Source organism: Elaeis guineensis, chromosome 10 (assembly GCF_000442705.2).
Source record: "Elaeis guineensis isolate ETL-2024a chromosome 10, EG11, whole genome shotgun sequence".
Classification (NCBI taxonomy): Eukaryota; Viridiplantae; Streptophyta; class Magnoliopsida; order Arecales; family Arecaceae; genus Elaeis; species Elaeis guineensis.
Genome location: NC_026002.2, coordinates 8429513 through 8454060, shown reverse-complemented (window position 1 = coordinate 8454060; position 24548 = coordinate 8429513). Strand labels below are relative to the sequence as shown.

At 37.3% G+C, this 24548-nt stretch overlaps 2 protein-coding genes across 6 annotated transcripts in view; both read left to right on the top strand.

The window, feature by feature from the left end:
- The window catches only part of LOC105053399 (uncharacterized), an 83350-nt gene that overhangs the window by 55649 nt on the left and 3153 nt on the right, over window positions 1-24548 (top strand). For all 5 annotated transcript variants that reach the window (XM_019853327.3, XM_019853330.3, XM_019853326.3 and 2 more), the window contains 5 exons: window positions 2628-2711; window positions 2926-3069; window positions 16137-16218; window positions 19110-19192; window positions 19297-19351. In XM_019853327.3, coding sequence (XP_019708886.2) covers window positions 2628-2711; window positions 2926-3069; window positions 16137-16218; window positions 19110-19192; window positions 19297-19351 — 448 coding nt within the window. The remainder of the gene's footprint in view (window positions 1-2627; window positions 2712-2925; window positions 3070-16136; window positions 16219-19109; window positions 19193-19296; window positions 19352-24548) is intronic.
- LOC140851960 (uncharacterized) lies at window positions 5609-9134 on the top strand. Its single transcript, XM_073244455.1, has 3 exons — window positions 5609-5677; window positions 5797-6129; window positions 6192-9134. The coding sequence occupies exons 1-3, from the start codon at window positions 5609-5611 to the stop codon at window positions 6438-6440; spliced, it is 651 nt and encodes a 216-aa protein (XP_073100556.1). The 3' UTR covers window positions 6441-9134.

Below are 24548 nucleotides of genomic sequence, written 5' to 3'. Positions count from 1 at the left end.
TAGCAGGGACTTTTGAAATTAAATTATACTTAATAACAAAGAAAATTGTTTCTAAATAATAAAAAATGTGATTTTCTATAATGCATGAATCAAGGGTCAATATCTTGGTACCGGATTCTGTACTGGTATATGTTAGTATAGTGTCAATACACCCAATATAGGGGTTGGTTTGGTGTGGCAAGTCTCGGTTCGAAACCAGGATGTACATCGAGTCTCAGTTCGATATTGATAAGGTATGGGTATGGCCAGTCCCGCCCCCCCCCCCCCAATTACTTGAAGTGCATGTAGCTAACTTGCACTTCAATTGTGAAAAGAAAAATAGAAATATGAAAATTAATCAAAATTAATAAGATGTTATTATTATGCGATGAACATGTTGTAGATGAAAATTTTATTTTGGCATTGCAATGATTTCAAGTTCCAAGTGGAAGATGGCCTCAAACAAGAAGCCAATTTTGGGTGGCCAGAAGGGTCGTAAACAAGCTGAACACTAGCAAGCTGACACTTGATCTAGCTCGAATCAAAATTCTTTGGGTTGAGCTTGGAAGAACTTGCTCAAGATCAAGTCGTAATATATTTAGTAAGCTTGAGCTTGCAAGTTGGGCTTCAAACATTGAGGAATCTAAGCCTTTTTAGCTGTTCTAATGGAAAATCCAAAATCCAATACATATACGAGAGAAAATCCAAACATTCTTTGTTCTCCTATGTCACTTCTCCAATTCTTGAATTAAATCTTGGATTTGAAGCTCTTCTTGGACCATATGGTTGTAGTAGGAGGCAGCAGCGAAAGAACATGCTTTCACTAGATCAAGTTCTCAACTGGCCTCAATGCCTCGATCATAGAGATGAAGAGGTAGAATCTAGAGACTATTTAGAGGAGATGAACTGTCATGTTTCTTCGGAGAGGAAGAGGCTGGAGATGAGTTTGTGGAGGCATAGGAGGAATTAGAGGTTAGATGAGGGATTTGGAGAGAGGAAAGAGGATGATGGATGTTCGGTGGTTGCTTTGGAACCAAGGACAGTTGAACCGTGAGAACCAGCCGGTTTGGGACATACTGAATAGCATTGGTCGGTTATCCGCATGACATGTGCGGCCGCTTCCTTTAGTGTTGGCACCCGCTCAAAGTCTCCTTCAGCTGATCCTCTCTCTCCTGATGCTCTTGTGAAGCCTTGTCAGGCTGATCCTCTCTCTCCCGACACCCTCGCTGCATCATGAAGCCTACTCTAGCTGCTCCTTTATCCGGACTGATGATTTCCACTCCTCACTCCCTCCCTCCCCTTCCTTTACAAGTTAGAGTCTCTCTCTCTCCCCCTCTCCAAGGGTTCAGGTTTGGGGCTTTGTTTGCATCTCTCCCACTCCTCTCTATCTCTCTCCCCCACCATCGACGGCACTCCTCCCTAGATCTTGGCCCTCTCTCTCTCTCTCCCCCCTTCTTCTCCCTCTCCCCTCCCCTCCCTATTTTTGGTTTGCCCCGAAACGGCATAGTATAGGCCCATATCATAGCGAACCGGTCACCGGCCGGTACGACCTCCGGTATCAGTTTGGTGAACCTTGTCAGGAATATTGGAACAAGGAAAACAATGGAAGAGCTAGGCAACTATACATTTTCTCCCATTGAAATGAGCTAGTGGATATGAATCTAAGGGCTCCAATGTTTATTGGGAAACAAACGCTTGAGCTGTTGGATTTAGTAATAAATAGTAGGGGTTTACTTATTTAAATTAAAGTCGTTTCTAGTTCAATATTAGCATAGAATGATATATAATTTACAAAAATCGGTAATCAACATGACATGTTATGTATATGATATTTGTGTTGTGTATTTATTTTTCAAGCTATATTGAACTGAACATGAATGAGCTAGGCCCAGCCTGTGTTCAAGTTATTTACTTTTTATGCTTGAAATTCTTGTGCATGTTTAGTTTTTTCAATAACAGAGCATGCTAGTATTTAGCTAAAATTCAGTCTTAGTTTCAGTGATGCTTAAACCAGCACTAGTTCACAGAGTAGTTGACTGTAGACATGTTCCCTATTTCTATGAATAAAACCCAATCTTCCTTCCTGGGCGCTAGCATGTCATCAGCAGAGAAAACAGAAGACTGATTTAGCTATAACCCTTCTGCTTCAATGGCTCAAATTCACCATTTATGAGAGAACATTCATAAGAGACACTCCGGCCAAGGTAAAAATGGTGAATTCCCGTGTTTAATGTTTCTGTTATATTGTAAAATATGAATGAGACTTCCATTTTCTAAAGGTGAGAAGAGGGAGTTCTTTTTTTCTTGTTAAAATATAGACATGCGGCCTTGAAGCACTTTGATGCATTGGTTGAAAAGTTGAATCGTGCCATTAACAATCACAACTGCTCAATGGACATGTTTACAGAGATAGGAATTTTACATTTTTTAGGTATTTTGTCTTGAAAATGATGTATGAATTAGTAATGGCACCTTAAATTTGTCACAGATGTGAGGCTAGAACATTTCATTAGCCTTGTTGACCACTCTATATGGTGCTTCTAGAATAAAATCTTTATCTTGTTCATTATATTTTGTGTCTTAACATTGCAGAATTCAGATGCTTATTCTCTATGTTTCTTTGTTCTTGCACCCTTCATGTTTTCCAGATCTGAACAGACTTTTGAGTATACTCCTCCCGAAGCTCTACTGAACGCAAGCTGGTTTCAGGGGCCGAAAAGTGTAACATTAAAGTTCGTCATAATCTCTCATCTCAATTGGAATATTCTTTTATTTAAAATCTTCGATGTCCTGTTTGAATTTTCCTTTTCATTTTATTATCCATTTGTTCTTTAATGACTTCTTCATTATGAAGTCTGTGTTTTCGTGTTAATCCGTATTCTTTTTTTTTTCTTTGGCAATTTAATAGAAATTTGTACTCAACAACTCTGTTTCTTCCTTTGATAGGTATGATATGTGGAGTGTGGGAGTTGTGATCCTAGAATTGATCTTAGGATCCCCACATGTTTTTCAGATAAGCGACCGTACGCGTGCTCTGTTGGATCAGCATCTTGAAGGCTGGAGTGAGCACACAAAGGAGCTTGCATACAGGTGAAATGTTAATGTTGAAAATGTCAATTCTGAAGTCATTTATGGATTAAATATTTCAACTTTTGTAATGTAACTTTAAAATTTTTTATTCATCATCAGAATATAGATTTACACATAGAAAATGTGTAAATTGTATTGACTGTTGTACCAATGACCATGATACCTGCCATGTCATGCTGATTGTCCTGAGGATAACCTGAGGTAGAAGAAAGTTAAAACTTAAGAACACAAGTGAATAATCATGCAAGTGGTTGTCTTAAATTCTTAATGAGAACTTGCTAAAATTAAAGTTTTCTGCTCTAAATATGGGTTGTTGCAACACATATTAATCAGTCCTTTCGATGTATTGCAAACTGCCTGCTTGGGACATATAGAATTGGGCATGGTTATGATGCTTAGAAGAAATTCTAAAAGATCTGAAAAGAACTGGCTTAAGATACATATTTGCTTTCGGCAGTCATGCCCAAGTCGATGTAAGGTAGCTTGCAACTCATGTGTTGAAGGTAGTTTGAAGCAGGGCCAAAATAGTCCAGTATGCTGGCTTGGAAGAGCTTCCACCTGATACTTTCTACTTCCAGTGGTCATACCCAGGTTGATGTAAGATAGCTTCCAGCTGATGCGTTGGTGGTAGTTTGAAGCAGGACCAAAATAGTCTGGCCTATCTTCTTAGAAGAACTGCCACCCAATACTTTCTCCGATTCCTCTCTATCATCTTCGAAGAATCATCAAGCATACTCGGTTTGAGAAATGTCTCCCAAACAATATATTGTTTCCCAGATAATAGACGTAGATTTAATTGTTCTAGTTTTCCTGTTCAATTCTGTTGTCATGTTCCTGCATGAATTTAATTTCCTTTTCTTCCTAGTAGAGTCCATCTCAATGTAGCCTTCCTTATAGTTTTTGATTTTTAACACTTATCCCTGTAGTCTATAGTGTCCTTTGTCATTCATGGTGAAACCTTCTAAGGGTTTAAAATGCAGCTTTCGTTTCAGTCCCTAGGCAGAGTTTTTGTTCTGCTGGTTTTGACAGTTTTGGCAACTTTCCTTCAAGTTTCAGAGTTTTAGTCCAAGGTATTAAATATTTGTACTGAACCTCATATCGGTTTTTCATCAAAATGGTATGACATCGATAGTACAATCAATATGTATCAAGACTGAGAGAACCAAAAGGGCAGACTGGTACAATCAATATGTTTTCGATATTGACTGATATGGATTGATACGTTGGTACATACAAGTCCACCCACTTTCAATGTCCCAAGGCCCATATGAGTACCGTCTTTCCATCAGATTGGTACCGTACATATGGTACTACCCCATTCCGATGGTATTTGAAAACTTGGACTTTGGTAAAAATGGTTGAAATCAAAAAATAGTAAAAAATCAGAAAAATGAAAAAGATCAAGACATGTTATTTCCTGTTATTTGATTGTGCTATAAGTTTTATAAGATAATAATTTATTATAGTTTTGGGTAGTTTCAATTTTCAAGATCGAATAGACTGTTTTGAAGCTTAATGAGATGATATTTACTTATTAGTAAAATTCCAAATATCATTCAAACAAGCATAAATTAATACAAGTTCAAAGGATGTATGATAAATGATATTTACCTGTTCAGTACCATATATTACTACAATGAGGGTCATGCAAAAAATGGTGGTCATTATTATTATCATCATCATGACCTGGATGGCAGTACTGGTGGCTGGTGGGATGAACATAATAATGGGAAAGAAAGTTCGCCACCGATCCATGTGATTATGGAATGCTACATTTATCTTTTATAAAAAAATGTTATTTTTTTGTGAAATGTGTCAAATTTGTTTGTTTGTGATAGTATGTATTCCATTATAGTAAAGGCCATTATAAGGGCCTTGGCCCGTCAAGGACTGTTTATCATGTATCCTCTCTTATTAACTCAAAAAATGAAAGAAATTTCATTGAAAATTTATACCATATAGCCTCTATATACTTAAATAACTAAGAAAAAAATATAAATGATAGAAAATCGAAAATCAAAATTTTAAAAATAGTTATGAGAATGACTATGACGCAAAACAGAATTATAGGGGATTGACCAGATCAACAACTATCAAGTTTAGATTAAGAATAAAATCATGGCTCTTTCCTTTTGGGTTTTTAGTTTGCTTATTTAACCATACCATATTTTCTGATCTTCAAATACTATATTTAAGGGATCCTATTTCGATATTTTTTTGATTTTCAAATGCCATATTTAGGAGATTCTGGTTTGATATTTAGGAGATTTTTGATTGTAATTTTTAAATGCCATATTTAGAAGATTATGTTTTGATATTTGGGGATTTCAGATTCTAATGTTATGGCTATAAATAGCGCTTGTAAAAGCTCAATTGTAGAAAACCATACAATCAAAAAAAATTTTTTAGACTTTGTTTATTGTTCTCTTGTTCTCAAGAATCATTTCTTGAATTCAAAGTTTGTCAAGTCAGAACCTTATCTAGCTCATCCCTATTCTTGTACTGCATCAATTGGTATCAGAGCTTTTCAGCTCCTAGTATGTCTAACGGCAGAGGCGAGAGCAACCATCCTGTTAACAGTGATCAAGGGGTGCAGGCCTTTTGGATGGCAATTCAGATCCAGTAGGCAGCCATTACAGAATTACAATAGATGGAGGGGTTGGTGATGGACGCCCATAGGAATCATAATGAAGGTAGGAGAAACTGTGCTGGAGATGATGCTCGCAGCCAGCCTACCGTCAATGCAGTCCTGGTAATCAACCTAGGCATCCTGCCAATGCTTATTCTTCAGATGACGAAATTAGGGGTTTTGCTGTTAACCCAGGCTATCTTAGACCTCACAGAGAGGCTGAAGATTATTGCCTCAAGGTTGATATCCCTGCTTTTAGTGGGCATGTCAGCATTGAGGAATTCCTTGATTGGTTATATGAGGTCGAAAATTTTTTTAAGATGATGGATGTGCCGGATGAGAAAAGAGTTAAGTTGGTTGCTTATCGGCTTAAGGGAGGAGTTGCCGCTTGGTGGGACAACACGCAGACCAAACGCCAAAGGCAAGGCAAGGCACGTGTGAAAACTTAGGAAAAGATGAGAAAATTATTGAAAGGTAGATTTTTGCCTCCTGATTATCAATAATATTTATTTCAGGAATATCAAGGCTGTACGTAGGGTACAAAGATGGTGTCGGGATATACGGAGGAATTTCTTCGACTTTAGCTCACTGTGATTTGCTAGAGACAGAGGAGCAGCAAGCTGGAAGGTACCTTAGTGGTCTTAAATATTCAATTCAAGAGAAGATTGGCCTTCAAACAGTTTGGTCAGTCGATGAAGCTCACAATTTGGCACTCAAAGTGGAAAGGCTTTTGTTACGTTAGCCCGCGAGAGCACAGCCCAACAAGCAGTTTTCTTCTAACACTTCTCACCCATATGCAAGCAAGGAAAAATAGGTTGATTCAGCACCTACTCATTCATCTACTAGTCAGGCAACTAGTGGTAGTGGAGCCGCAAAATCCACAAGTGGAGCCAATTCCAGAGGTGGACTCAACAAATCATCTGCAAAAAAATACAGGTGTTAGGTGCTACCGATGCCTTGAGCATGGTCATACCTCCAATATTTGCCCTATGTGCCAAATGGTGAATTTGATCGACTATGGAGATGGGGATGATGGTGGAGGTAGAGTTGAGTCTAATTGAAAGATGTCGAAATTGCTGAGGAAGAAGGAAAGAGAATTTTTTGTGTTGTTCGAAGGCTGTTGTTACACCCAAGCAAAATTTTTTTTCACAGCAGTGTTGGATTTTTTACTTTGAGTGCTCTATCAACAATAAGGTATGCAAATTAATTATTGATAGTGGAAGTAATGAAAATTGTCTCCCAGGCACTAGTGGATCACTCACAGTTACAAACAATGCCACAGTCAGAGCCTTATGATCTAGGATGGATCAAGAAAGGGCCAAAACTAACAGTAAGAAAAATTTGTCAAGTTCCAATTTCAATTGGAAAATTTTATAAGGATAATGTTGCTTGTGAAGTAGTTGATATGGATGCTAGTCATGTCCTATTGGAAAGGCCTTGGCAGTATGATGTTGATGCTACTCATAGGGGTAGAAAGAATTATTATTTATTTAGTTGGAAAGGTAAGAAACTTGCCACCATTGCTAAAGAAAGAGAGCCCAACACTTCCCTAGAGGAAGAAAAAGCTTTGCTTTCTATTGTTAGCAGTGAGAAGGAACTAAAGGATGAGGCCTATGCATTTGTTGTGAAGGGAGAGAGCCCTTGCGGTGGATGTTCTTGCTATTGTATGGTTTTTATTGGGCAAATTCAAGGAGATAGCCCCAAATGACTTACCAGTTGGTTTGCCGCCTATGCACAACACTCAACACCACATTGACTTAGCTCCTGGAGCCAGCTTGCCAAACCTACCACCTTACAGGATGAATCCAGGTGAGAGTAAGATTTTGTAGGAGAAGGTGGAAGAGTTAATCCGCAAAGGCTATATTCAGGAGAATATGAGCCTTTGTGCAGTCCCTCCATTACTAGCACCTAAGAAGGATGAGAGTTGGCGATTGTGTGTCGATAGCTGAGCTATCAACAGAATCCCTATCGGGTACTGATTCCCTATTCTCCAGCTTGAAGATATGCTCGACAACTTGAAGGGTTCCATAGTATTTTCGAAGGTTGACTTACATAGTGGCTACCATCAAATCCACATCAGGCCAGGAGATGGGTGGAAGACTGCTTTCAAAATAAAAGAGGGCCTATACAAATGGCTTGTAATGCCATTTGGCCTGTATATCTACAAGTACTACCCACCTGATGGTTTGCTTTATCTTGAGAAATAGCTCGAGGGCAAGTTCTTTCTAAGTAGGGGAGACTGATGTAGAACAGAATTGCAGGAGATTAACCAGATCAACAGCTGTCAAGATTAGATCAAGAATAAAATCATGGCTCTTTCCTTTTTGGTATTTTGTTTGCTTATTTAACCATACCACATTTCCTGATCTTCAAATACCATATTTAAGGGATTCTATTTCAATATTTTTTTGATTTTCAAATGTCATATTTAGGAAATTCTGTTTTGATATTTAGGAGATTTCTGATTGTAATTTTTAAATGCCATATTTAGGGGATTCTGTTTGGATATTTGGGGGATTTCAGATTCTGATGTTGTGGCTATAAATAGCCCTTGTAAAAGCTTAATTGCAGAAAATCATTCCATCAAAATTTTTTTTTTAGATTTTGTCTATTGTTCTCTTGTTCTCAAGAATCATTTCTTGAATTCAGAGTTTGTCAAGTTAGTTAGAACCTTATCTAGCCTATCCCTGTTCCTATACTGCATCAGACTAGTTTTGAAAGGTGGGCCTAGGCACAATGGCAAGATTACTTCATTTTGACATGGAGGTTGTGTCCGAAACATAGAAACAACCTCTCTACCTCTCTGGATGTGTGGGTGAGGCAGTATATATCTGACCCTCCCTAAACTCTATAATAGTGAGAGATTTGTGCATTAGGTGCCATTTGTCTATGCTAGTTTTGGCAAAAGTGACTGAAACCACCTAAGAAGCACAACCATCTAACCTTTACACAACTATCTGGGGTTGGCTTTATGAATCATTATTTGCCAAATTTTTTATTTAGGGCACCTCTGATGTTATTTCAAGTTTCTTCATGTCATTCCTCACAACCTTTGTCCATATTTCTTTAGATCCTCCATCTCCGTTCTTATTATCATCAACATAAACCAAAGTACCTGTCCTTACTGGAGCTTCCTTAGATCTTTAAGATGCATTTCCATTCCATCTTAATCGTTCTTTTCATTTCTTTATCCTTATTTGATACAACTCCTACAAATCCTCAGATATGTCCATTTCTTATTTCATCTTTCTAGTTTTATCGGACATCCATTTTAGCATTTTCATTTCATCTACGTCAACTTATCTTCATGTACTTTCTTTATTGCCTAGCATTTTGAGCTATACTTATGTTGCAAGCTATATTGTTCTGTAAAATCTTCCCCTTGGTCTTCAAAGTATATGCCTATCACATAACATATCCAGATGCCTTTCTTCACTTCATCCAACAAGCTCTAATTCTATTACTATTACATATATATCTCATTAAGCTTTGTGGTATCTCTTGGTCATTAAGCTTAATTGTTATCAAGGTTCCTAAGATTGACTCTAGTACAACAGAGGTGCGTCTTTCCGGTCCTCAAAAGTGGAAGAGGGCAAATGCTATATCGCAATGGCTTTGATGTCCCGAATGTTTTCTTTAGTATGGTTGCCTTGACTGGTCTCTTCCTCATCGAACCTTTACCCGCTTTCACTGGAACTAGAGTCATAGGGGGCACTTTGACAAATTAACGATTGGGAATCTATGTTTCTTTATTTTGGGCCTATCAGTGCCCCTGGATGTAGGTACCCGCTTGGGTGCTGAACTGAGTGACCAAAGTTATAATAAATTAAAAAAAAAGAAGAAAGTTTTGGGTTTATTCCGAAATGCGGGCTTGAGTCATGCTGGTAACTTGTGTATATCAATCTATTCTTTTTTATATAATAATGCTTTATAAAAATTTGTCCACCTTTCGCTGTTTGTTCCAAAAAGTTCTAACTCTGTTTTATAGAGAGATAGATTAAAGGGGTCGGATGATCGATGTCAGAGAGGAAGAAATCAACCATAATGGAATATTCCCCCTTGTCCTTAACTGGAGGCAATTGATGTGCATAGTAGCCGAGCTCGGGAAAGAAGCAATTTGAGAAAGTATGGAAAGGCCTTGATTAAGAGGCTTCATCTATGAACTAGCTCATGCTTGACTAACCAATCAGATAAATGATCCTGCTGCATCTTCTTGATCTCTCCACCATTTGTATTTATATAAACCATCGACTCGATGCATATTGTACTAAGCCTGAATGGAACCTCATCAATCGGGGGGTAGTTTTGCTCAATTCAAATATGTTTAGACTTGTTCCTTTTTATGTGGATCCATTCTTGCAAGTTTAGTGAGCATATTCCAAATTAGCCTAGAAAAATAATTATACATTATTTATATGTTGTATGATTTTTTTTATAATTTCTACATAATTAAAAAATTTTAATTACTTTTGTATAATAAATTAATATTTAACCAAAAATATACAAAAAAAATTAGTTTAATCAAGAATAATATAGAATCTTAATATGGATGCTACATATATTTTTATCTCAATGTATCGTTATTTAATTAGCTTTTTAAAAAAGTGAATTTATGGTATGATGCAAAAATCAATTTTGTACTCTAGAAGATACTTTTGAAATATCCATACATAATATTGATTTTTTATAATTTTTATTATTTAGATATATTTATTATTTTTTTATTTAAAATAATATTTAAATATAAAAAATATTAAAAAAATTAATTTGACTTTCGATAGATGTAGCACATTATTAAGTAAGGTTTTGCATACCGATCAGTACTGTATTGTATTGGGCATACTATATCATATTGATATGACGTACTATACCATACCAATACTCGATGTGCCAAATGTTACCATACTGTACGACATATGGGTCCAGTATCGAGATGGCAAACTTTGTTACCAAGGATGCTACATATATTTTTCTTAGCTTGTAGGCATGCACAAAACACCACTTATTTTTCAAATTTATTCAAATTTGGGCCCATATCACGATGCATATGATTATATCCAAACTTAAATAAATTAACATTAGATTTTGATTTGGAGTAGCATTCATACCCATAATTATGCTGCTGATTTTACAGCATTTTTTTGACAATTATTTTATTTTTATTTTACTAACATATTTTTAATTTAAAAAATTACAGACTTAAATGAAAAAAATATCATTTTGATCCCTTTACGTAGATCATCCATAGATCTACAACAAATCATGAAATCATGCAAAATTGAAAATTTTTAGATGACCTCCCCTTATTTTCTCATTTTATTGCTGATTTTCAGCCTTTAAATGAAAAAAAAGGAAACGAGGAAGGGGAAAGGGTGATTCCTATTTCTAGCTTGGACCGGACTTAATATTTTCTACTTGTTTTCAATATTTAAAGAAAATAAGGGAGGGACTGAGAAGGCATAGGATCGGCGAAATAGGTCCGAATCTATGCGAACCGGGCAGTTTGCATTGATACTACTCTAAATCATCTGGTTCGGAGTGGTTTGCCTCCTATTTCGAATTGAAAGGCGGACCCATCTGGATTCCCCGTTGGTATGGTCCAGTGCGCCTTGAGCTAGGTGGTTCAGATGGTACAATGAATTATCAAGGCAAAAGATTTTAGGAGGCCTCCATGTAGCTAATTGAAATCTGCACTTATCTTTCTATCACCTCATTCTTGGTAAATTTCACATTTCTGCTCTTTTCAATAAAACCCCATTCCTAGTCACTTCTCTTTCATCTTTACCTTTTTATATTCTTCTATCCTTTATACTTGACCACCCATGTATGAGTCAGATATTTCATTTCCTTTTTCATTTATCAAGTTCAGAACCTAACACTAAGCACCTTTTTTTTGCTGTTTTTAAATCTTAAACCATACTCTTTTCTTCCTCCTTTCTCTTTTTCACATGTTCTTCTTTTAGCTTGACCAAGTTGCCCATGTATGGATCACATATTTCCTTTGCTTCACCTTTGGACCTAGTCACTCTTGTTCCTTTCCCTTCGCTGCAAGATCAAAACCTAACCATAGACATCCTTATTCTTTTGTCTTTCTTCCCCCTATTCAACTGACATAATAAACATCTTTTCTTAATATACTTGCCTTTTCTTTTTCGTTGGAACTGCAACCCTTTTATTTTTCTGGTTATCCTTATTTCTGTGAGACCTATCACCTCAGTACCTGCAGTCACCTAAAAAAATTCTGTATTTCTTTGTCGTGAAGTCAGATCTATGTTTCTTGGCTAGTATGTCCTACTACTCTCTCTTCCTATAAAAAGATTCTGTATTTTTTTTTTTTTTCATGAAGTCTGATCTATGTTTCTTGGCTAGTATGTCCTACGACCATCTCTTCCTACCTAGCATGCTGGGCCAACTAATCTGCGTTGATTTTACTAAACCAATATATCTTTCAAAATCAACTTATTTTATTCTTCCATTTTCAGTCAGATTAATGAATCCACTGCAACACCTTCCAGAATCATTTTCATTGAGTGGAATGAGAAAAAAGGGATAGTTATCCAGCAAACCAATCCAGTGGGCATATGTATAGACAGGTTAATTGCATATTGGTTCCAATACTTTTACTGTCTAAAAATTTTGTGAAGTCATAGATGCCTACACCACTACCATTGGCTTAACATCCAAGATCATCTCTATAATCTTCCAAAGTTCAATTTATGCAGCTTAGGACTGAGCTATGCAACAGAATGAGGTTGCCATCATCATCTTCAGCAAACTAAGGGGGTTTTGTTGATCAATTCGGTTCCATCCAACATGTTATAGTTAATGATTCATCGGCTCATTATCTTCAAGTACACCTTCATTACAAATATGTTTGTATTTTGGTGCATCTTAAATCCTATTTATTCATTTTCTTATATATTGCCTCTTGCAATGTGAAGACATTTATGTACATCCTAATGAAGAGACCAGTCCCTACTTGTAATTTTGCTGACAATTTCCATTAAATTTCAGCAAAAAGATAAGTAATAGACAATGATAAAGGTCATGACAGCAATTAAGGTTGTGGTTTTCAAGGACATTAGAACAAACAAGGAGGTGTTTAGCCTCCCTTCTCCAAATTTTTCTGTGAAATTTAAACAAGGAGATAATTTTAACTTGGCCATGTTGCTTTCATGAATTGGTATTCCGGTGGTGGGAACGTGGATGCCTATGCTTGTCAAATATTTGGAAGCATTATTTATTCAACTAGAACGTGCTTTTCTATCTATAATGATAATGGGACGAGGTGAAGAACAATGAATGATAATGGGACAACTAAGTGAAGAAGTAACAATGTGGCAGTTCTTAATTACTAGTTCAAGAGCATGGGAGTTTGCCTCTCAGCATTGAAGGATGAAGTGGACAAGGGTGTAGCCAATTCTTTGGCAGGGAACACTAATTAGCTTTCCCACCCTGCATCCCTAAATGTGAAGCACCATACATTATCTTAACTGAACGTAAAACCCCTTCCCCTTCAATCAAGTAAGAATTTTCATCATTTTGAAGTGCTCTTAACACCACAAATGCAGTGCCATATTGTTTTTTTGGCATAAGTTACAAAATCATAATGTTAATTTTAGGTATCCCTCTCTAACAAAAGATTAGGGACAGGTTTCCTCAACTAAATGAAATTCCTAGCATTTACTTCTCATGAGTTATTCATATTTAAGTTTTGCTTGCATCAGTCATGTCTAATAATAAAAATGCAGTCTTCTAGCATTGCAGTTAAAGTCAATGTAATCAAAATATTATCATATCAAAAATTTCTTGATAGTGATTCCTCCTGTTGCCAGTAATATTTGCGGATGCTTTGTGGCATGCTTGTCATTTAGGAAAACTAAGGATTGAGGTTACTATTTGGCTTGTCCATGGTGGCATGTGCCATATGTTGGCATCTGCACATGGTCTGCACATTCTGTGCTGGCAGGTGACCGACATGGGCACCAGCATCTCAGATTCTCAATCTTTGAGATAAACAATCACAATTTGCTTTTCTGATAACCCTAATTGTACTCGGACATCCTTGGTTATCTCTGATAAACGATTTTGACATGTCTGCATCTTCTTAAGAACAAACTGATAATGTTTAAGCATGTGTTAAGTTTCAACTTTTTCTGAGAGACATTATTAAAGCAAAATTAAGTTCTCAAATCTTAGTGATAATGGAGTTGATAAGCTCTCAGTTGATATAAGATGTTTATGCTTTATAGCATGGGATATGTAATCACATCTTATGTTTGTACACTCAAGTATTGAATGGGGTGTTAGAATGGTAGCACTGGCATGCATTGGAAACCATCTTATGTATGATGTCTGATTTCAGAATAATGAATAATTTGGCAGGACTAAACTGTCACACCCCATCCACCTTGAAGTTTTGGTAGAATTTGGTTATCTAAGGAAAACAGAAACCAAGAGAAGGAAATCGTAAACCAATCCTCATGACCTCTAGTTTCTAGTTCTACCATGTTCTCTCTCACATGCATGCACGCACACATTTTATTCAAACAATAAGAGAATTAATATCTTTCATTTTATTATTAATAATTATCATTATAAAATCTTTAACAAAATGAATTTCTCCTTCTAATAACTGATGGAAACCAAATGTGAATAAAATTGACAAAGGAAAAAAATGGTAGAGTTAGAAAAGGAGAATGAGTAAGAGGATAATAACTTCTCGATTGCAAAAGTTGATTTTCATGCATACGTTATTTGTTATTGTAAATAGTTATACATATTTGGGATTTCCTATCTTGTATTCTCTTCAAATTTTCAATTAAGGTTGTTGACATAAGATAATAATTTACTTTTTGATGAGCATTTTACAGCAAAGAAAATTTTAAACAATTAAAATGAGATCAACTGTAAACATTCGTACTGTAAAAATTTATTTAAATTATAAACATAACTTTTATAAACAAAACATATGTAGTTTTCTTAGATAAAAAAAATATTGTCCTTTTGTTTGCCCCTCCTAGGGAATATTTTTATCTCCACCCCTCTGCAGAACATTACCTACTTCATAACTAGGCCGTGCCATTGTTAGTTATCAGCTACTGTACAGCAAGGATCCTAACTTCTCATATTTGAGAAGCTTCAGCTGTCATGGCTATGTTTTAACAGCTATGATGCTTATGTGTTTTTCTTTATTATAGTTTTTATCCTTCTTATGAAATCCCTTATTCAATGTGCACCTTCTTCATTGTCTCTCTAAAGCAATGATTATTGGTACTGCCTGTACCAGCCTTATACTGCTCACTACATACCATACAGTCGAGGAGCAGCATATGGCACCGTTGTGAAGATTCTGTAGGAAAACCAACCCTGAACTTGCCCACATCACCCGGTGCACTTTATTTTCGTTGCTCATTTAAATCTGCAAGTGCCAACCCTATATTCCACCATGTACTCCACCAGATGGTGATCATCATGGATCTATACATTGATGTTTAGATACTTTATCTAAACCTTGTTAATCGAAGTTGAAATAAACTAGTAAAGTACTATCTTTGGGGTTTCATATTCTATATATATATATATAAAGTCCAATTATTGCAGCTGATTCGTCAGTCGACTCATCCCCTTATTTCGATGTTGGTGGGTAGTGAGCTATTGATGTGGATGGGCTTGATGAGGGATTCGATGCCTTGCCTTTGCCCGGTACCCAAAAAGTCTATGCTTCTGCTACTAGTGCTATCGGTTATTGTGCATCTACAGCGGCGTCAAAATAGCAGATCCCTTTTCTCTTTTTCCACGGGTCGTTTCATCCACACCTGCACTTTCACAGGCAGACGCATCTCTAGGATCGGCGTCTTCATACGGATAGATACACGTTTTAGAATCTCTATAAACACTCCCACCCACCCATCTCTATCGGCGCTCCCATACACAATAGCATCTCCATACACATGTCCACCTCCACTACTTGACCTACTTTCATGTGGAAAGGGAGTATTAATTTTGCAAAGGGATTTGAAATAATAATGTGTTTGTAGCACATATCTTTCTATGCATATGGAATTTATCATTTGTCCTAGAAAAATAAGGAATTTGTAGCTTCCACATGACTGCCATGGATAATAATTATGGTAAACTACTAACATGAATAAAAGATAAAGGAACTCACTAGAAGTCTCAAACATGAAGATCTTTTCATTTAGTTTTTATTCTTGTCTGTTCCTTTATTACATTGCCAAGAACAAGAGTTTAGTTGATTGGTTGTATTTGCCATTTTTGTGAATCACATTACCAGATTGTTATCGTTCTTGGAAATGGCTAGTTTGGATTCTAAATATTTCTCCTACTGCATTATAGATGCAGTTTATGAACATTTTAACCGATTATGAATGCATGCTTAAGTTGACAAGTGTTTCTACATGTATTGTGATACCAGATTGAGATCATACATGGAACTGTGCATTTTGATTCCTGGGATCTCACCTCAACATCATCAGAATGGTGGCACTAAGTACCCGGTGAGCCTACTTATTTGTTCTCTGTTTCCTTTCTCGTTTTTATTTATGCACTATTTATAGGTCCTTGATTTCTCTTTTTTTTGTTGCCTCTGAAAGATTATTATATGAGGAAGAGGTTGAGCTCATCCATTTCCAATAACCCCCCCTCCCCTCTGCCCCCTCTTATTGAATACTTAAATAGCCTTCGTTCGATTTCAGATTGTACATCTATCCTGATTTGTCTTGGTGGTTAGATGAAGTTGTTTCCTAGCAACATTCACTTGTGAAGATATGGCTAGGTCCATGATGCAAAGGCAGTAATATTATTTACAAAAAAAAAAAGGGAAATAAAGAAATAAAGAGATAAGGGCAGTAACATCATTAAAGTTGTAGTTGAGGCTGGGAAGCTGATTAAAGGTTCTAATACCGCAAGTACTATTGCAAAAACTCAATGAAGTGTATTGTGACACCAATATATGCAGTAACAGTACATCATGGCCCATTTAATATGACTTGTTAATAAGATAATACATTAAAGCAATGGATGGTATGTCGTACCAGTCGGTACCAGTGTGTTCTGTACCAGTATTTAAACCTTGATATGTGCATGTAACCCTTGGAAATGAATTAGTTTGCTGAGGTGCTAAGTGATGATTAGTGTCATAGTAGATGATGAATCTTAAAGACTAGTACATAAGATTTTTCTAACTTGACCTTTGGGTTCTAGTAGTGTCATAGCAGATGATGAATCTTAAACCAAGCATAATGGTGAAGCCAGTGATAGAGACAACTGTTTTGCCTAGACTTGGCCAGTCTCCATTTGCCAGTTAGTGGAGACCCTAGGGAGAGGGATACAGGAGAATGCATATTAAGGAGGAGGACAAAATAATCCAAAGTGGAGAATGTTATGTATGGTACTTTGTTTCAACCATTAGTGGCAAAACAGCAATTATACAAATATTTTGAGAGCCGGATTTGGATCATGTGACTGAGCATGGGACTTTTTCTCAAACCAAATTATAATATGAGTCTGACAAAATTGTTTTGGTTAAAGTGGCTGTTGTGAACCAAGGGAGATATGAACTTGGATAATTGTTTAAAATAAATAGTCACCATGACCAAAGGCTTGGAAGTAGCTTTCAGCGCTTGTTTAAACTTGAAAAAGTGAAGGAAGGAGAGAGCTAACTCTCTCTTAGGCACAGATTCATGGTGCGTATGCATTGTTTGTCTGAAGCTTTGTAAGGTGCGACCCCCCTTCACATTACTTTGGTTTTAGATATTGAATGGTTGTGGATTTGAAACAGTATCAGGTTGCCTTTGTTTATTTTCTTTCATACTTCAGACAATGGGAGGCTTTCCTTTTAGGATTTTCCTGTGAGAAGCCGAGTTGTGTGAGGTACTATTTTGAGATTTTCTTGTAACAAGAGAGGGGTGGGCATCACCTTATGGACTCCTGTTTTAGTATTCAGACTTCAGAGGCTATGTACTTTGTTCTTATTAGTGGAAAATTCTCTCTGTGCTCTTCTTGTGTTTTTAGGCAAGTTGTCAAACCAGATAAATTGCACATCTCTTTCATTTTTGTTTCCCTTTTTCTGGTGCGTCTCTTTGCCATTTGCATCTTGTGCTTGTTGTGCCAATACAGGTGATCGGTATGCTGCATGCCACAACATTTATAGGTGGGGCATTTTCGGCCATGGTGATGTGGCACGATGTAGGCTTCCTGCCTGCAAGGCTGGTCTAGACCAGAAATCTGAACCAAGGGGAAAGATAATAATCCCAGGAATCACTCGCTGAGGGCAGCAGGTGCTGCTCAATGTTGCTAATTGTAGAATCACTCATGCAACAAAGCCAGATGCTTGATTTGGTGGGAGAATTCACTCACTCCATTAGCAAGAAACTTGCAGAAAATAATTTCTAATTCTAAAGATCTCCCCATTATTCATTTCATTGACAATTTATAGTAATCAGAAGATAGACTGTAGTTACAACTTCCGCAATAAATGATCGACATTTTCCATGTAGACTATGACTTACTAGGTGGCCAAGTACATGGAAAGATACTACAAGCTATTAAACTGCTAATAAATAGTAATAATGCAAAATAAAGTCAAGGCTTTGGATCTGCAGCTTGCGCTCTTCTAATAGCTTATGTGCCATAACACCAGACTTTGTCCCTACTTCACTGCAGCATTAAGTCATCAACTTCTTAAATTTTACAAGTAACCATACGACTTTGGTAATCACACCACTCTATGTTCCCTGGTTTCTGTAACAACTGTTATCTCCCTCAATATTACTGTTATTAAGCATTATAGCAAACATTATAGCTATTGTTTGCCCAGCCTGTCTTTTGACATTTTCCCTTGAATGAAATAATGGCTGCTATAACATCCATTTTTAGCTATAATAATAGAAATATAACAATTATAAAGCATTATTTAACAAATCACTGTTCTAATCTTAACAACTTTGTGGATAAAAATATTAAATGCAAGCCTCTATTCTTTTAACAGTAAAATGATCACATAATACCTTCTATAGCTGTCGCACATACATGTAAATGCTTGCCTGAATGATTACACATGCATAGTACGAATATATTTATGTATGTGTGGTTATAATGTCATGGATGTGTCAAAACACCATTTTGATGACTGTTATTTCAAACCAACTCCTGTACGGCATGATAACAGATGCTCAATTTTACTGCATTGGTGCAGGATTGCATGTATATTATTGAGAGATTTTTAGACATCTTAAGCTCCTTATATCTAAACTATCATGAATTTTGATGTGATAGCATTATCGTCTCTCAGTAGTATGTGTTGTCTAATTTATAGATTCTTAATTCTAGTAACCTTCAGTATTGAAACACTATAATGTGTACTGAGAAACCTGTTTTTCCAATCAAGGCTGGAGTCTCGCCAGCTTCCTGGAAATGTTCTGAAGAGTCCTTTTCACATCAAGTGAAGAGTAAAGATCCTCTTAAGCTGGGGTTAGCCTTTTACTTACATGCAACTCTGTTTCAATTTGACAATCCTATTCTCACTTTATATGTTCACTAAACCTCATAAATCAATGTTGGTTAATGTTATGCAGCTTTCCAAATGTTTTGGCACTGCGATTGGTACGCCAGTTGTTAGTATGGCACCCTGTAAGTTTTGTTTCACTCAGACAGTATACTAATTAGAAGACATTCTTTTCCAACATTTACACATGGAACTCATGAGTTACTGTTTAGAATTTTAGTATAAAGTCATCTGCAATCAGCTACTAGTCAGATCATTCCCTAGTTAAGGGCTCAGTGTGAAGATGCAACATGAGAAATCTGGTTTTGGGAATTTATGAAAATTATTTATTGAAATCAAGTTCTCCATCTGATTACTTTTAGGATGGCTGTCTATTAGTAGACATTCCACATGCAGTTTTTTTATTAAATATAAAAAGCAGAGAGAAATAAACTATGCTGTAATTATTGTTTTTCAGAAAAGTTGGAAAAACTTCTTCCATACCGAAGCTCGGTTTTCACCATTACTCATGATTGACTTTCTGTTTTAGATATATCATCATTATTGAGTGGTTACTAAAAAGTTGAGCGAGTTATGAAACATGGCTTCTGAATTAACTTGTCAAGGTTCTTATCTTTGTTTAACAATTATTCAATATTATTATCTTTCTTGTGCAGATATAGAAAATATGCTGTATCTTGTAACAGTGCTTGTTCTTCTCATTCTTTTCTACAATCCCAAAATATGAGTTCTGGGAGGTGGTTAACTATTAAGATCATGAAGTCAGTGAACATTGCAAAAAGTTGTGCTGAACTACCTAGTTTGCATTCTTGGGGGTCTGACCATAGAATTTACATGGCCATGATCCATTTACACTTTGTTATAAGAGAAACCATGATGAGTCAACATATCACCCACATTCATGACTAGCTTTTAGGTTGTACGATTTGCAGTTACAAGCCTTGTGATCCTCTATATTGATTAATCATACTAGCGTAGCCTGCGTAGGTTTATCAGATTAGCACTTAACAGCTGTCAAAGATGAGCATCTGGATATTAGCAGATGAATGGATTGTACAAAATTTAAGGAGGAAAGTTTGTACTCATATTCATATTTCCTAAAGCAATTAGATTTCCTGGGTATTTTTACGTGAGACTTTGACTGAGCAAGCCTTCTTCAGTTCAGTTCCTAATTCTGAGAATAATATCATCATATGAACCCATGCTGAAACTGGTGAAAGAGAGCTCATCATATATTGCACACTTTTCAAATGGACATTGTAAAAATTATCCAAGAAACTTCATGCTTTCTCTGAGCTTGTTGTTGATGAGCTTATGAGATTGGAAAGTATGTGCACAGATAGCACTCAGACTCAGTACCAGCATTAGCTTAATGGAGCATCTTTAAAAAAATTGCATACTTTAGTATGCTCTTTGTTTGTACAATAACCTTTTGCTAAATTTATGTACATCTCATCAGGAGGTATTCATTGAACCAACGTTTTAAAGTAGTGCTACTTGATAGTAAGATATAGGTACCACACAAGCACATGGTATGACTGCTAGGGGTGTGTTGGTACCAAGATCTGCTAAACCATGTTGATCCAAACTGAATTGGGTTGGTTAGTTACCAGCATGGTTCAGTGCATTGATTCGAAGCAAGGGGAGAGGGAGATGGAGAGAGACAAAAACAAAGAGAGAGAGAGACGGTGAGGGAGATAGAGGAAGGGAGGGAGAGGACGGGGGAGAGAGAGGCTGGGAGGGCGGGGGGGGAGAGAGAGAGAGAGAGAGCTTGAAAGTTCTTTGGCTCGTCGGCAAGGGGTTCCCGTATTTTCTTTCAAAACAAGGGATGCCCTATAATTTATTTTGCCAATTTGCAACTAAAGTCGGAAAATGGTTTGCTGACTTCACTTGAAACTGGCAAACAATTTACGGCAAACCATGTGCCGACTTTAGTTCGAAATCAACAAAAAATATATTGTTTGTCCCGGAACGGCACGGTATGTATCCATACTATATCATGCCGATCACCAACCAGTATGAGCCTGGGTATTGATTCGGCAACAAACCTTAACTTGTACTGATACTTTACTGGTACAGTACAATATGAATTGCTTCTTACTAGTTTCTACATTCCATGCACTCAAGGAAGTTGTCTTGCGCAGATCAATTATGAAATCTTGTTTAGCCTTCTGATTATGAGCCCACAGGTGCTTTATCGGGCCTACAATGTTGACTTGTGATTGTCTAACTCTTTATGAGTATATTTTGCTTAATGTTCATGTATGTATCTTGAATGTTATCTAGACATTTGGTAGGTGTTTGTCCTGAAATATCAGATATGGCAACCTCCAAAAATCTGGGCATTGGACACGATGTGTGTGTGTGTGTGATGTACATGCATGTATATAAAATCAAGGTTCATCATCTCTGTACCGGACCCATACTAGTACTTTCCTATTGCAGTGTCGCTATATCGAGTATGGGGGCTAGTTTGGTGTACCGAGTGTCATTATGCCCCCCATACCATATATCAATTCGATACTGATATGGTATGGTATGGTTGATACACATCAGTATCGATCGGTATGGCAAACCTTAATATATATATATATATATGTGTGTGTGTGTGTGTGTGTCTCTTTCTCTCTCTCTCTCTATATATATACACATACATACATACATATATGTATTTACACAAACATGCACACATATTGTGTGTTTGTGTGTACATTTCACTTAAAGTCTCCATATATCTTGATAAAATTATATAAAAAATGTAAGGACACTTCACTTGAAATATCCAAAAAGAACTTGACACTTAAAGTGCCCAAAAAAAACTTAAGGGCACTTCATTGAAAGTGTCCAGCACTTAAGATTGAAGATCCTCTTTGTGACACTCCAAAAAACAATACCAAGCTCAGTTCATTGAACCATCTCGAATAGGACCGTTCTGGACGTTTTGAGCCGTACTAGCGGCAAATTAGGATGGTTTGACCGAGGAAATTGGAACACCGAAGGAGGGAGAGGGAAAGAGAGAGAGAGAGGAGGGGAGAAAAAGAGGGGACGATAGCGCTAGAGACCAGCGGTGGCCTGCTGAGGTCGCTGAGGCCTCCGCAACTTGGTGTCACTCGATAGGACATTTAATCGAGAGAGAGGGGGGAGCGATGGTATTGGAGGGAAGCACAGTCAGTAGAGAGGCTGTCGGAGGGTGTCGGATAGCCGCCGTGGCCATCGGATAGTGAAAAATGCACAGACGGAGCCGTGGTCGCGGAACAAGGGCTGTCGCCCTGTTCACTCATCGTGTTTTACTGTTTGTGAATTTTAAAAAAAAATTAAAATAGTGAAGCCGGTAATGGGTGTGCCAGCTTTATTTAAGTGAAGCTAGCGAACCCATTCCAACTTCATTGTAATCGAAATTTTTAAAAAAAATTCTGTGAAACAGAGGCGATCGTCCTTGTTTCATCCCTACCGTGCCACAAGCCTCGATTGTGCTGTCCAGTCAGAGGCTCTCCGGTGGCTTCCTCTCCTTTTTCCTCTCCCCCCTCTCTTTCTCTCTCTCTTTTTCTCCTCAGTTTCCTTCTCTATGTCAGTTTGTGCGGGTCCGGTCCGATATGGACTCGTATCGACTCGTACTGCCGATCAGCCAGCATAGATCCTAGTTCCAGTTCGGCGGTCCTTAGTACCAAGTGTCTGACATTTTTTGCTCACGTTAGCAAGACACGTCGAAGTGGATTATATAGCTATATTTGTATTAGCCCTGCCATGTCCAAAGTGTCAACACTTCCATGCAGCTTACAAACACATATTTCCTTTGGAAGCACTCCCTAATTTCCTTTGGAAACAAATATTTAACAAGCTTTTGTACCCCCCTTCACTTTGACTCACCCTGCGTGTAACAACTTTTCTTCAAACTATGAACAAGAAATTAAGAAAGATTATTTTATTTCAGTATTTCTGGAGACACCAATAAAATGCAATAGCCATGATGTTCCATCCTCTTTCTTTTGTATTGGATAGTAGAGTGCAAAGTTGCTTATAAAGATATCAATTAGAGACGATGAATATGGAAGCACAAGCTTGTGAACCAAAGTGCAAAAGCCAATGCACACAATGAATGAGAAGTTACAACAATAACTCACTAAACCTCGCCTTAACATTACTCTGCCTAGAGGTGGTTACCATCCTAGAACATCATTAGGCATGCTTCCATGAATCAAGCTTATAGCAATTTGTTGCTTATTTATTGCACCTTGTCTCTTTTTAGGATGCTATATATTCACTGCATGTTATTAATTAAATCGTAAAGTTACTCAATATTCTAAACCTTTCTTTATTATCACTCAGTATCAAAAAAATTGTACAACCAAAAAGGAATGAAAGAAAAAAGAAAGAAAAGCTAAAAATAAAATAGAGAGAGAACACTTTGTATAGATATATACATATGCATGATATGGGTTGAGCTCCATCGCTCTTGTTGGACCAAGTTTCTAGCTAGGCTTTATTGGAAAATGACAATTTTAGCCCCCATGTATTGAACTAGTTAGCTTTACTTGGATGGGGGTATTTTAGTCATTTAACTGATGCCACTAATGTGCTTTTCTTCTACTATGGTTGCTTTGCTCCTTGTTCATTAGTGGCATGGGCTAAATAACAAAACTAAAAACCTATGAAACAAAAGGTATTAGTCCAATACATGGAATGTAAAGTTGTCGGGGATCTATGTTACTAGGTCTAGCCAAAGCAAATCAACTCCACTCTATGGATATGTTCATGTATACATAGATAAATATATATAGGTTCTTTGAACTAATAGTGAGAGTCATACTGACTGGTGATCGGTACAGTATTGGTACCTGTTGTATCAAAACTATGGCATATCAAAACTTGGGAGAGGGGGGAGAGGAAGGAGAGGGAGTGAGGGGGGGAGAGAGAGAGGGAGAGGTCGAGGCCTTTGGACTCATTTTAGAGAGAGACTAGATGTGGAAAGAGAGGACTCACTTGGCCAGGATGTCATCACTGTCTTCGGACATGGATGGGATGCCATTGAAGGGTGTTGTCGGAGGACAAAGGCTGCAGGAGGCGGGAGAGGGAGTGAGAGGGGAAGCAAGGGTTTTGCAAGGGCTCCTAGAGCTTTGAGCCATCCAATGTCTCCAGATTCAATGACAGGGACTGAGGGAGAGCGAGAGAGAGAGAGGGGACTCCCCTGAGGTGAGGGCTTTGACCTTCGAGGGTGTGGGGAGAGCTAGAGGGCTTCCAAGGCTTCAAGGGTTTTTAAGTCTCGACTTGACCAGCTGAGCCGTGCCACTAGCTGACCGGTCTGGTTCGATGCCCCACCAGCAT

Excerpts from the sequence above, each read along its gene's own strand:
- LOC140851960 (XM_073244455.1), top strand. The coding sequence starts at position 5,609 with ATGTCTAACGGCAGAGGCGAGAGCAACCATCCTGTTAACAGTGATCAA. Across the intron at positions 5,678-5,796 it reads GGGTGCAGGCCTTTTGGATG|CCAGCCTACCGTCAATGCAG; the intron begins GCAATTCAGATC and ends TGATGCTCGCAG. Across the intron at positions 6,130-6,191 it reads AACGCCAAAGGCAAGGCAAG|TTATCAATAATATTTATTTC; the intron begins GCACGTGTGAAA and ends TTTGCCTCCTGA.